Source organism: Aethalodelphis obliquidens, unplaced genomic scaffold (assembly GCF_003676395.1).
Source record: "Aethalodelphis obliquidens isolate GAN/ISIS:26980383/991018 unplaced genomic scaffold, ASM367639v1 scaffold37, whole genome shotgun sequence".
Taxonomy (NCBI): Eukaryota; Metazoa; Chordata; class Mammalia; order Artiodactyla; family Delphinidae; genus Aethalodelphis; species Aethalodelphis obliquidens.
This window is the reverse complement of record NW_020837981.1, coordinates 16,867,552-16,881,570: the sequence shown is the minus strand read 5'-3', so window position 1 is coordinate 16,881,570 and position 14,019 is coordinate 16,867,552. Positions and strand designations below refer to the sequence as shown.

The 14,019-nt window shown below is 35.0% G+C and overlaps 2 protein-coding genes across 4 annotated transcripts in view; one reads left to right on the top strand and one right to left on the bottom strand.

Moving 5' to 3' along the window:
• LRRTM3 (leucine rich repeat transmembrane neuronal 3) overlaps positions 1-7,752 on the top strand; it is a 181,380-nt gene extending 173,628 nt beyond the window's left edge. The window contains exon 4 of one of the 2 annotated variants that reach the window (XR_003437916.1): positions 5,599-5,973. Coding sequence is in view for 1 of the 2 variants with exons in the window: in XM_027130130.1 (XP_026985931.1) it covers positions 5,599-5,808 (210 nt within the window). In the remaining variant the exon portion in view is untranslated. Of the gene's footprint in view, positions 1-5,598 lie in introns of both variants that reach the window. The other variant, XM_027130130.1, reaches the window with a different exon arrangement.
• The window catches only part of CTNNA3 (catenin alpha 3), a 1,595,169-nt gene that overhangs the window by 1,072,736 nt on the left and 508,414 nt on the right, over positions 1-14,019 (bottom strand). The window lies entirely within an intron of this gene.

The following is a 14,019-nucleotide window of genomic DNA, read 5'->3' as shown; positions in this document are numbered from 1 at the left end:
AACCTATATAAATGAAACAGAAAGTAGAGGTATCAAGATAAACAAGAATAAAGTCATTAGCAAGTGCATTTTGAAAAAATTAAAACACTTCTTTAAATAGATTGAGAAATTTACAAGCAGTGGTGTGATAGGTACATGTGTGTACTCACATATATCTATATGTACATATGAAATAATGTTTTTAAGGAAGGTAATTTCCCAGAATAAAGTACATTTCAAATCCCACTTCTTTGCAAAGACAGAGTAATGATTCAGACATGATAAAAAATAAAAGAAAAAAGCATTCACTATTTTCTACATGCTGCTTACATTTAATTAAATAGAAATATAGTTAATCTCGAGAAATGAATTTACAAATATTTAGTTTTATTTTTGACTCTACTGATTAGGCATGCCAGTCATACAATCACTAAAGTAAACAAGGTAATAATATTTTGAGCCAAGATAATGGCAACAGAAATGAGAGAAGTGGATGCATGCAAAAGATATATGTCATTGATGTCAACAAAGTAACGGACAAAAAAATGGGACATTTGGAACAAGGGACAAGGAAGTGTTGAAGGGGACTGGCAAAGCTGACTTAACTTGGTGCTCCCCAAAACAGAAAAAGGACCATGGGAAGAACTTAGTTTGGATCCAGAGATAATGAGCCCAGTTTGAGACAAATTTAGAGACAAACTAGAGAAATACTATTAATTGGAAAAATATTATAATGCCTGTTTTTTATTTTATATATTAATAGGTAGAAATAGGCTCAACTGAAAATTCATTAAATTTAGTAGATGAAAAACAAATGTAAAATAATAGGCCTCTGAATTACAACATAAAATGGGGCAAAATGTCTTGATAGTGATAAAGGCTACATCGTAAAAAATTAATTCCTTCATGAAGCAAGTCTGTTTCTTTCACTACATGCAGATTACTGAAAAACAAAACGCTGTTAGCTACAAAAACCCTAAAGTAACATCCTTTCAATAGCCTAGAGAGGTAGAATACTCGCTAGGTAACATTGGCCTTATAAAAATAGAAGATTTCGCCCGTGATGTATGGGAACAGCATGGGCATTCTCCTCAATGATAATCAATAGAAATATTTATACTTAGAAAAACTCTACTCAGAAATAACATTCAACAAGCAAATATTTCCTCTGTTTTGCAATTCTAGAGAGGGAAAAACAACCTTTTTATTATTCCCTCTCAAAAGTGGACTGTCATTTTCTGTTCTTCAGAGTACTTACTGACTTAAAATAATCCTTGCTATCCTACGGAAAAGATGTTTAAATGGCCTGTAACCAACTAATTAGAATATGAGCAATACACATGCATATTCATATATACACATATATATGTGTACAAATATACATACTATTTTGCAGTGAATATAAGATTAAAATGACCATTTTTACTTAATCACAAATTGGAAACTTTAAAAAGTTATTCTTTCCCCTTAAAGTCACAAGCTCGAACATTTTAAATGAATGGGAAAAAAGACTTAATAATGAGTTATTTTTATTCATCTAACATTACAAAATTTGTGTATGTGAAAGGTACATATATGTGATGTTGAGACAGACATTGGAAAATTACTGCTTAGGCAAATATCATTGATGTCAAGACAGTAACTAGTTTAGCAGAGTAGAAATTTTTCCTGAGGGGAATTTCCTAAATACTGTCAGCTTCTACCTCTCATCATTAGAATAGCATATAATGATTTCTTAGTTCAGACTCTAGATGACATTGCTTTCTGGGGAGTTAAATTTTCATATTCTTGGAACTCTATAAGTTATGCCTTAAGAATAATTAACTCACCTGAAAAATACTGACCTAAAGTATTGAAGGAAACCGTAAGTAACTATAAATAGGAGTTTATCGGGTTAAAATTCACTGAAAGAAACTGTTCTCTCAGAAAGGACAAGAAAACTCTATGGACACTTTAAATAGAGCCCTGTAACAAAAGGTCTGGGGAAGCAGAGGCTTATTAGATTTATATCTCCTACTGCCCTTGCTGCTCATTTTCATTTTATAAAGTAACATATTTGGGGGCTTCCCTGGTGGCGCAGTGGTTGAGAGTCCGCCTGCCGATGCAGGGGACACGGGTTCGTGCCCCGGTCCGGGAAGATCCCACATGCCGCGTAGCGGCGTCCGGAGCCTGTGCTCCGCAACGGGAGAGGCCACAACAGTGAGAGGCCCGCGTACCGCAAAAAACAAAAACAAACAAACAAACAAACATATTTGGGTCATCTTCAGGTAGGTTGACTAAAGTGATTTATTTTCCAAAATGGGACAATAAGCATAAACTGGGACTGTCCTGTTGAATACTCTATCCATAGGGGAGAGCATGGCTGTGTGCCTCTCCTGCACATTAATATAAATCAGGTAACAATGGAGAAAGGGACAGAGACAGAGAGGATGAATAGTGAATACCCAGGTCAGATTGGAAAGGGAAGAGAAAACATAGGGCACAAGGTCACATGACTGACGATTATGTGAGGAAGGAGAAAGGGCTGCTATATTTACTGACTGGGTGACAAGAATGGATTTACATGGACTGTATCTGAGCCTCAAGATATTTGCTTAATGCCAGTGGATAGCCTCTCCATCACTACCCAGCCACTACGTGTGCATGTGTGTGTGTAAATAATATTTCTATAGATACAGTATACATCTATGTATATATTTTATACAACAAATATGAAATAGTTGTCCAAAACTAATATATCACCAAAATTTGCACTTTCCATACCACATTTAAATAATTTTGAAATCATAAGTAACTGGCCACAAGATTATATATATATATAATATATATGTGTATTTATGTATGTCTTTATATATTGTGTATATGTGTATGTCAATACATGTGTATATTCCTATGAATATACACGTGAATATAACTAATGCTAACTTTCAGATTTGCAAAATCATTTAAGTCAACCTGGGAGAAATCTACTGTGATGTTGTATTCAGATAAGTTTAGCTGTTAAATTCTACTTACAAATACAACTTAGTATGTTATTTTCTTGATATTAAGATATCATCAACTTTAAGAATCACTTTCAATTGCAGGGAAGAAAATACATGTTAAACATCCACACTAATTATAAGTACCATCCCAATTTCAGAAAGATTAAAATGTGAAAAATATGACTTGACATTAAAAAAGTATAACCAAGGGGCTAGGAGTTTTAAAATAAAACATATCCCCAAATAAGGAACTCTATAAAGAAAATATGTGGGATTTTTAAATAAATAATGAGCACTAACTACCTGATATAGTTCAAATTAGGACTTGCACTCTGGATACCAGCAGCCTCTAGATACTAAATCAAGCAGGAAATTGTGTACACAGACACACACACACACACACACAGAATAAATGTATCATGGTTTATTCTTTTTCATAAATCATCACCGTAAAAATTATGAATTATTCACAGTAAATTCCAAGTAAGCCAGGAATGATATAGCATATATAAACCATAAGTTTCCATGACAAATAAGAACAAGTATATAAAATCCTACAGATATATGACCCATAACACATTACAGAACATTGATTTCCCAGAGGCTAATGTTAAACTCACGCACCCAGTAACAGTTCTATTTTCATTCTCTCCTATAACTCAAATCTATTCATGCTGCACAATTACTTTTGCATAATAATATATTGTATTTTAGTTATCTGAGCTATTTCATCTGTAACAATAGTTCCTCCTTATTTTAAATGAGCATCTTTGGAAGCATCATATTATTTTCTTTATGATCTTCCAATCACCTTGACCATTTTTTAAAGCGTATGATGTCTTTCATTCACACATCAGGTAGCGTGCTTCAAATTTTTAAAAATTCACATAAATAGGAAGAGTTCTCAGGAATGTAATTTGATGAAGGGGATTACATTTCTGTCTCCAAGGACTAAGCCCTACATGTTTGATACATTGAAATGTTCACATTAAAAAGACATTATAATCTCAAAAGAAGTGAATACGAGCGAAAACAGGGAAATAACAGCTCAACTAATTTTTACTAAAGGAAAACTAAATAAGGGTAGAAAGATAGGGATGGAAAGAGGCAAAAAGGATTCTTATGTATGGAGAAAAGGACTAAGAAAGTAAAGAAGGAGTTAATAAAATCTAGGGCTTTGGGCTCCAATCTTAGCTGAGATCAGAGGAATTTAGTCTGAGGTGACCAAAGAGAAATATATTTTATCTACCACCAAATAAGAATGGTGGAAGTTTTTATCCAAGGTAATTCAACAACATGAATTACTAATTAGGATATTAAACAGAGATCAAGGCTGAAGTTTCCTCAAAACTGCCTACTTTTTAGAACAATTTTTTAAATCTTATTGAAAGAAATGGGAATAATCTCTAGACTTTGACATCTGATTACATTTCAAACTACCTTTTGTGTGTAACACTTAATGTTTCCCTTCTGTTCACAATGGTCACTCTTGCTTTTTCCATTTTTAGAACTTGCTTCCTTTCATTAAGCTGCAATTAGCAAGAGTCCCTTCCACACATATATTGCTGATTCCTTCAAACTAGCCTCTTCCTTGGTTGCTTTTAGACTTTCATAGAAGCCAGAGTTTCTTCCTGGGAGTTCTCTAAACCTTAGAGTTTAGATATATGGATCAAGCTACAGACATTAATGTTTCAAAGAATGCTCATGGCAAAATAAACATTAAGAAGGTATTGACAGGGGATACACAGCCACAATCTTTACTGACAGTGGCCAAGCTGTGACAAAGCCACAGGTGTACAGGACTATTTCGGCAATCATAGCACAGTCAGGCACCATCATTGCTACTGTCCAAAAGAGCATCTATGGGAGTGAAGAAAAGGTGCTTTTTAAAAAAGACCATCATGAAGATAACCCTACTCTTTATTTCATAGCATGTTACAATGTTATAGCTTTTCTGAAGTAATATTAAGTTATAGTATCCAGATCATATAGGTAAAAACACTTTAAAATGTGGAAAAAAAAAAAAAAGAAGAAGAAGAATTTATTGGGTAAGAAGAGCCAGAATGACTTGCCTAGACAATTCTCTTCTGCAGTGGTTCTCAAAGTGTGGTGTGTGGATTAACAGCACCAGTATCATATGGGAACTATAAGAAATACAAATTACAGGTCCCACCTCAGACCTACTAAATTAAGAATAAACCAGGGAAGTGGATGTTGGAGCTGAAGAAGGGGGAGGTGATTTTTATGCATGATAAAGTTTGAGAACCACTGTTCAATTGTATTCCAATACCATAAGTAACCAAATAATATTTTTCTTAGTTCTAAAACTACAAATTTACCTCACTGAGGAAAAGCATTCTTCTGACTTTTCTAACAAAACTTTTAGCATTTTCAGAATCGCTTAGGTTCCTATTTATCTGAAGGTTCTAGTTAAGAATTGAGCAGCTCCATCTCAGGCTTTAGAACTGTTGCATTCTGCGTGCTAGTATGAGAATGAAGGACATTGGTGAGATAGCGGGGGACTCTTGAGCCACAGATGTACGCATGGTAGTCAGGTCAGCACTTCACATTCCCCAAATCTTGCCCCCAAAGTTGTCTTTTTATAACTGACTTTTCTCGTGTCATTTTTCCCCAGATACCTTTATCAATGAATGTGTCAACTTTTCTGGCATACGACCAGCCCACAATAAGTTACTGTGGGGTGCATCATGAACTTCTCTCTCATAAATCCTTTGAAACGAATGCACAGGAAGATACGATGGAAACACACCTAGAGACTGAGCTGGACCTGAGCACAATCACAACAGCTGGCCGAATCAGTGACCATAAACAGCAGCTGGCTTAACTGAGCTAATTGGTAACCATGGGTTGCCATCAAACTTTGTAACCTCAAGGACAAAATGAGGAGGATTTGTTCATTGTGGACTCTAAAAACAAAAGAAAACAATCCCCTGTGAAAATAAACAAAAATCCAAGATTGATTCATGAAATAAAGAAGACATGAATTGTTTCAACTCTACACTTTATAATTAGCTAAGTTGTGCAGTATTTTTTTGACTTAGAGTATGACCCTGAAAAAAAAATCTTTTTTCTCAAAACTCATCCTACCTACCTGTAAAAACTGTACAGAGCTAATGTATTTTTCATATTGTAAAGTTTCAATTATAGAAACAACTTGTATGTACAGTACCATAATTTAATTACATTTTACTTTACACACTTTATGTATTTCAGTTTCTAAAATTTTAAATTAACAAAAATTATTTCTTGTGTTATTCAGAGTTACCCAGTTTTGTAGGGACTGTTTTGTTACTGCTTTTGTGCCCAGAAACCTTGACTCTCAAATTATGTGCTGTGCAAAACATGCACGATTTTTATCATGCTTACTGTGTAGAATTTTATCTACTTGGTCCAGAAATAATACATTAACCAAAAAGGGTTTGTTGAGACTTATAAGAAGTTCTTCAATTACATAGACAGGTCTTTCTTATACATGAAAAAAATCAAAGATTTTTTAACACTTCTCAGACTTAACTGTTGCCTTGAATTACAGCCTAGTTTCTAAGCAGTGAAATGTAATGATAAAGAGGGATATTTTAACAACGTATTTCTGAATGAATGACTCATTATTTCATTCTTTTGAGTAACCCATTGTTAAGGGTGGGGGGAAGCATGGACAAAACATCACTGGAAACAAAGGCCGTAACCACAGCAACAGAGTTTGATATACTTAAAAGGTGCAGCTGCCAGTGACAAAGAAAAACTCTGTTACGTCTCATTACTTCAGGCCAAGGTGGGAGAATAAAGCATAATAATTGTACAGTAGTAATTTCTCTTAATTAACCCAACGTGGTTTACCTAAAAATAACCATCAGTGCAAAATGTGCCTGGTTTTAAGACAATTTCCCATTTAGAATGGTGAGGCTATATTTTAGCAACATCTCAAAGGAAATATATGAAAATTTTCACTTTGTGTGCTACATCAGTTTTGTCCTGGGAGAGAACTCTAAAACATCTACAGCTGATTCAATACAGATATGAGCCATGGTGGAACTTTTATCATGCAAGTAGACTGTAAACATCCTTAATATGTTCTAAATTGTTTATATTGCTATCCATAATGAGATTCACCTCCAAATTATCTGAAAAATAATCCAGAGTAATTTGAAACCACCCCAGATCATACATGGATTATCCAATTGTATTATAAAGTTAATTCAATCAAATTATGAAAACCCGACTTTTCAGAGGCTGAAATAATCAACTTGTTTGTTGTTTGCTTGACACAGGTTACTGTTTGAAAATATTGTTATTTTATCTATGGTATTCACACATTCTTTTGTGTTTTTTTTAAAATATAAAACTGCAAGTTTCAATTGCTGTTACACTAGAAGTGCTTTTTTTATGTTGTCATTTTTAATTCATGACATCAAAAATAGGTTGAGAGTATGTCAATCTAATAGGGATCAAACACCATCAAAAACAATGAAGAAAAGAATTTGTGAAAACCAATGTCAAACTTTCAATTTTTTATTTCTTCCAAAGAAATTCAAAAGTGTAGTTTTATGCAGGTTTATCATGGCAAATTTAAGAACAGGTTCAAAGAGAATGGATTAAAAAAATCAAGAGCAAATTTTTGTTGAAAATATACTGTCAGAAGGGGAAAAAACAAAATGTTGGAAGAGCAAACTCTTACTAATTTAAATGAAACTAAATGTCACAGTACTTGTATCAACTATCTAGCATTCCAGATTTTGTAACATATTTTGCATAAATTATTTGCTATTCAGAAAATTGTCATTTTTAGTTTAATTTTAATCTCTTTTTTCCAATTTCTAATTTCCTTGCACTGTATTATTGTCAGAGTATTCTTAATCCTCTACACTGATATTTTGCTTTGCAGTTAGCAAATCTATAGAGGGTTAATTATAAATCTATTATGTGTGGATCTGAAATCTGATGCAAAATTTTATTTATTATGTAAACCAAAATGTCATTTGCAATTTTTTCTCATAGAAGTTGTCCTTGCAAAGATTCAAATATCTTTTAATTTGTGTAAATAAGCATTTTATATCTTCTCTTTCCAGACATTTTCAAACGGACAAATGATTTTTAGAAATTTTAAAGGTTCCAGGGAGCCTCACAAATATATGCCCTTTATTTCCTGAAGCAAACTGCTTTCTTTCTTAAACATGTTAAGTTCATCTGAAGTGAACAACTATAAATAGAAGCAGTCACCTTGGAACCAGGTGCATGGGAGGTCTTAGCTCTGTGCATCGGAAGACTTATTACGTACATTAAGAGCCAAATAAACTAAGAAGTTTGGTATTTGTCATATTTGAAATTAAACCCAAAGGATCTTTAACAGGAAAAAGAAAAAAAAAGATGCTAAGTTACTTGTTTGCTTAATTTTTATTCTGCCATGTCCCGGGGTGTGGGGGCTTTGGGGAAATGAAAACCTGCTAGAGGAGACTGTGTCTGGAATCTTTAGCATACATTTGCAATTTATATATTTGTGTCTAAAATCCCTATTTCTAACCTGTCTTTTTCAGAATTCAGTAATCTCCCATTTCCTCTTTCTAACCACCCCATGTCTTCCTTCCTGTGTACTTCTCACCTCTTTAAACAACTGAAATGTTTCTATGTTTGGAGTTGAAAAATGCAGTTCAGCCCAACATGGTTACAATAACAGCGGTAGCTACAGCAAACACATTTATGCGGTGTTTTGAAGCTTACAAACCACATTCCACATAAATTATCTCATTTTGCCTTCATAACCAATCTATGAAGATACATTAATACCAAAGAAGTTGAGACTTGCCCAAGAACACAGGGTTAATAATTGGTGGAGTTGAACTACTCTCAAAATTCAGACCCTATTAGTCTTTCCACTATACTAAAAGCCTTCCCTCTCTGATCAGGGCCAGAGAATTTCCAGATAGTAAATAGAATGAAAAAAAGTTTGACATGTTGTTTAGTAATCCCCAATTTAACTCAGTTCCTCTATCTGTATAATATATGGGCTAAATGGACTCTTTCTGTGTGCTACTCTGGGCTCTCACATTAAAACTCTTTTTTTTTTTTTTTTTTTTTTTGCTGTACGCGGGCCTCTCACTGTCGTGGCCTCTCCCGTTGCAGAGCACAGGCTTCAGATGCGCAGGCTCAGCGGCCATGGCTCACGGGCCTAGCCGCTCCGCGGCATGTGGGATCTTCCCGGACCGGGGCACGAACCCATGTCCCCTGCATCGGCAGGCGGACTCTCAACCACTGCGCCACCAGGGAAGCCCATATTAAAACTCTTTATTCAGAAAGTATAACAAGTCATAAATTTCTTAACAAATCACATCATTTGTAAATGTGTAGAACTGTTGCTTCCAAGAAGTGGATGTATATAGGCCCCAAGGTCCAGAATAAAATTGAGAAGCACAAAAAAAACCCCAAAAACACACAAAAAAACAAAGATCACCAAAATCGAGATTATGCATAGAGTTATAAAACAGATTCACAGTGTGAGGCTGAACATATGTTTAACACATGTTCAACTGAACACACATTCAATTCAGAGCTAATTGGAAAAACCTTTGTAATTTTATTTTTTTCCTTTTTTGTTTCAGCAAAAGTACTTATTGAACCATGAATTCTTACATCTATCTTAATAGAGAATAATTTTCTCTATTCTCCTTCCAATAAAAATGAAATGTAAGTCATCCAAACTCATGTACAGATGCGAAAACATATGCTAATAAGCAAATAATATTTTTGATCAGCTCATTTTATCAAGTCTCTATCCCTACTCCCAAAACCACAAAATCAGACAGATTTTAATATAAATTATATTTTTAGAAGGAAAGAGAACTTGCCCAAATTTAACGTCCAAGACAAATGACATAATCCTGACTTGAAATCAGATCAGTATGACTCCACAAACTGCTTAGAAATAGAATCTTTTTTTCAAAAACATTTTCTGAAATAAAACCACTGTATATGAGATTAAGAATATATGTTTTTCTCTGCTCCTGACTGGAAGACAGTTATCATCTCTCAAACTCAACATTAAAAATGAGTAAAGGGCTTCCCTGGTGGCACAGTGGTTGAGAGTCCGCCTGCCGATGCAGGGGACACGGGTTCGTGCCCCGGTCCGGGAAGATCCCACATGCTGTGGAGCAGCTGGGCCCGTGAGCCATGGCCACTGAGCCTGCGCGTCCAGAGCCTGTGCTCTGCAAGGGGAGAGGCCACAGCAGTGAGAGGCCCACGTACCGCAAAAAAAAAAAAAAAAAAAAAAAGAAGTAAAGAAACTGCAAGCATGAAAACAGGTACGTGATGTGAATGATTAGTAAGCTGGAAGAAAGAAAATCAGATGTAGATTTTCTGCTGGGTAGATGGTAGCCAATGAAGGAAAAAGTAACGGAACCAGCAGATATTCAGCCTCAGGAAAAAGGATAAGAAATCTCTAGAGTAGAGATAATAACATCTTACAGTGGCATAGCTCTTAACAGTTTATCAGTCAGGGTAATGGTATAACCACCTCGTAACACATAAAAAGTCCCGAGGTCCAGATGGGTTGATTATACAGTAAGAAATCCAGATATGTTAGTCTTGCAGTAAGTAAGAGCCTCCAACTACTTTTATTACCTTCTCAACTCACCACAGCTGTCCCTAACTAGAGAGGTACTAAAGGCAGAGGATCCAGGGTCAAGGTTTTCAAAACTCTGACATACCCACAAGGGTGGAGTAGACTGACAATCAGCAATTGTGCTTCATTTTAGTATCAACTGTAATGGGGAAGAAATAGTTGAAAATTTAAAAAATATATACCAAACGGTGATGGGTTATTTGTAAAGATCTCTCATGGCTTACATAATGATTTTATTATGAGATAAGAGGCTTATATGTAACATCTTTAAGTTAGGGTAAAATTGGTGTTCAAAAAAGTCCACAGTTGATTATTTACCTTTCTATTAAAGACAGTGACCTTAAAGCAAAAGAGTGCCTCAGCCACCTAGGACTTAGAGAACTCTCGAATTTCTTCCTCCTTTCTCCCATCTATTTATAGATTTTCTTTTATATGATATATATCTTCCCAAAAAATTAAGTGAAATTTTATTTTGTATAAATCAAATAATATTTCAAATACATTAAGGGACTATATGATAAAGGATCCTTGAAGTAAATCCTTCTTGTTTTCTCATCTGAAACACCACTCACTAGTTTATCTTTTGTAAACTGATTTACACATATCTTGTGTTGCATAACGCAGCACACGGCCTTAAAGGTTCTATGGTGCAGTCTTTACCTCAGACTGTATAAAAGAAAGGACTCTCTAGTTCTGAGCAGGTCTATAGACACTAGAGTGATCATTTTCAGTCAGTTTCAGTTAGGGAAGTTATTTATCTGGACTAATACGAAAAATACTATTAAAATAATACGAATGGATAAAGTTGACAAGCTATATTTTTTCTAGTTATTGGTTTAAACTATTGTCACCTATCATAGCGTCAAAGCTACTATTAAGAAATCAAAATGAACCCAAATCCCTTGGATCCATACTAGAGTTACTGAGTCAGAATCTCTGGAGCTAATCTCTAAGGCATGCTAAATTTTGCAAAATATTATTCAGATGAATTTACTTTTGCCAAGCCATTCAATTGTTTTTTATTCTAGTCTAAAATTCTTCTCGTGCTTTCCTATTCCAATGTGAATCTAGTTTGCTAAGCCTGAATGAACATTTTTCTTGATTAGGAGAATGTGCAACAAAGGACAACTACACATAAAATGGTCAGGTTTTTCCTGATAAACTGTTATTTATAGATTTTGCTCCCCGCTAGCTCTTTCAACAGAAATCTCTGAAAACTATCTTAAATCAGCTGGGTTATTCACTTATTACTTGCTTTCATGGATAATAATATAACTGTTGAAAAGCTGGAGGTGGGGAGAGAAGAAGGACTAATTTATGATGTAATAGGCATTGTGTTGTCCTCATTTCATTCTCAAACCATCTTAGGAAACAGGTATAACCACCATTTTAAAAAAAGGAAAATAAGAATCATGGTAGCTGAATAATTTGCCAAGGCTTATATAGTAGAGCTGGGGATTCAAATCCAGTGCTCCTGACTCTAAGGATGTGCTCCTACCACCCAATAGCACATTTTCAAATGTTAACAAAGACCACAATCAATATAATTAGGGCTCATATATTTTAATAAGGGGTGTGGAGATAGGAGGAAAAGAATGTACTTTCCTATTCCTAAACAGAAAAATTACATAAGCTATTTCACATTGTGTAGAGATTTCCTTCAATATCCCAAGTCCACAACTTAATGGAAAGAAATATCTATTATTTTCTTGAAGTTTTATACATTGTTTCCTAAAAAGCATGAACATTTGAAAGAAAAAATCCTTCAAATAATAAATACTCCCAGGGCTTCCCTGGTGGCGCAGTGGTTGAGAGTCCGCCTGCCGATGCAGGGGACACGGGTTCGTGCCCCAGTCCGGGAAGATCCCACATGCTGTGGAGCAGCTGGGCCCGTGAGCCATGGCTGCTGAGCCTGCGCACCCGGAGCCTGTGCTCCGTGACGGGAGAGGCCCGCATACCGCAAAAATAAATAAATACTCCCAAATACTCATGTTTTATTTTCATTTCCAATTTTTCTAGCATATTATAAACTTATGACAAAAACATGATAAGTAGATATCCATAATATAAACTTCAACTGGCCAAAGATGGAGGGAAGGTTGTCAATTGAAGCAAAAACTATATAGACAGTCAATAAAGTAACGAGTGCAATGACAATGTGAAAAAAGACCAATCATCTACAGTCAGAAAACGCTGACTGGCAATGACATGGCTTAGAGGTTGCAGAATATTTCCTTTGATGATTTTATATGGGGATATTTTTTGTAGAAGTATCATTACTTACACAAATGATATGGAATCTAGGAGCATGTTACATAAAGGAGGCAGGACGATAACCTTTATAACAATGTACATTCTGCTTGTCCTGTTACTCAGAACATATTCAATAATATATAGTTTAAATTAAAAATAAATATAATTTTCCTTCTGAAGGTAATACAAATGTTTTCATCATTATGTGCAGGTGGCCAAGTAATTTTTTTTACATTTATTTTTAAATTCACATCATCAAATAAATCTTCCTTAGTTTCAGCTATTAACAAATGATTATTAAATAGCGGCTACTGGGCTTCCCTGGTGGTGCAGTGGTTGAGAGTCCGCCTGCCGATGCAGGGGACATGTGTTCGTGCCCCGGTCTGGGAGGATCCCACATGCCGCAGAGCACCTGGGCCCGTAAGCCATGGCCGCTGAGCCTGCGCGTCCGGAGCCTGTGCTCCGCAACGGGAGAGGCCACAACAGTGAGAGGCCCGCGTACCGCAAAAAAACCAAAACAAACAACAACAACAAAAATAGTGGTTACTATTCATTCCATTAGTGTCTCTAGGAGCATTTTATTAAACCACTGGACTAACAATCTCTCCTATTTCTCCCTGAACTTGCACAAGCCCAAGGTAATATAATTGGGAAGTTACATTATCATTTTACTCCATCACACTATCTGAATATGTAACATCCATGTAAAAAACATTTTTTAATAATCCACATGGGATTCAAGAGCCAGTAAAATACTGTAAGTCAAAATTCTACTAAAAATTGCCACTACTACAACTGTGATAAAACTATATGCTATAAATTTAAAACAATTAATAAATCCAGCAAAGAAAGAAGCTCTAGCATCCTGAATCTAATATCATTACATCTGTTCATCCTGGCACCACGACCACCATACAGAAATTATAACTGAAATATCTAAAGTAATTCTGATTTGGAACAACAAAGTTGCTCCTTGTATCTGGGTTGAAGATGTGATAAAGGACAATGAAGAAGACAAAAAAAACTACACATACCGAGAGGTAGGTAAAAGAAATGTGATTTATTCTCATTAGATAGCCTGCAAGTAATTTTAAAATTTAAGACTAATAATTAAAATTTACAATAACATTTATGTCATCAAATGTCATCAGTAAAAACCAATATTGACAT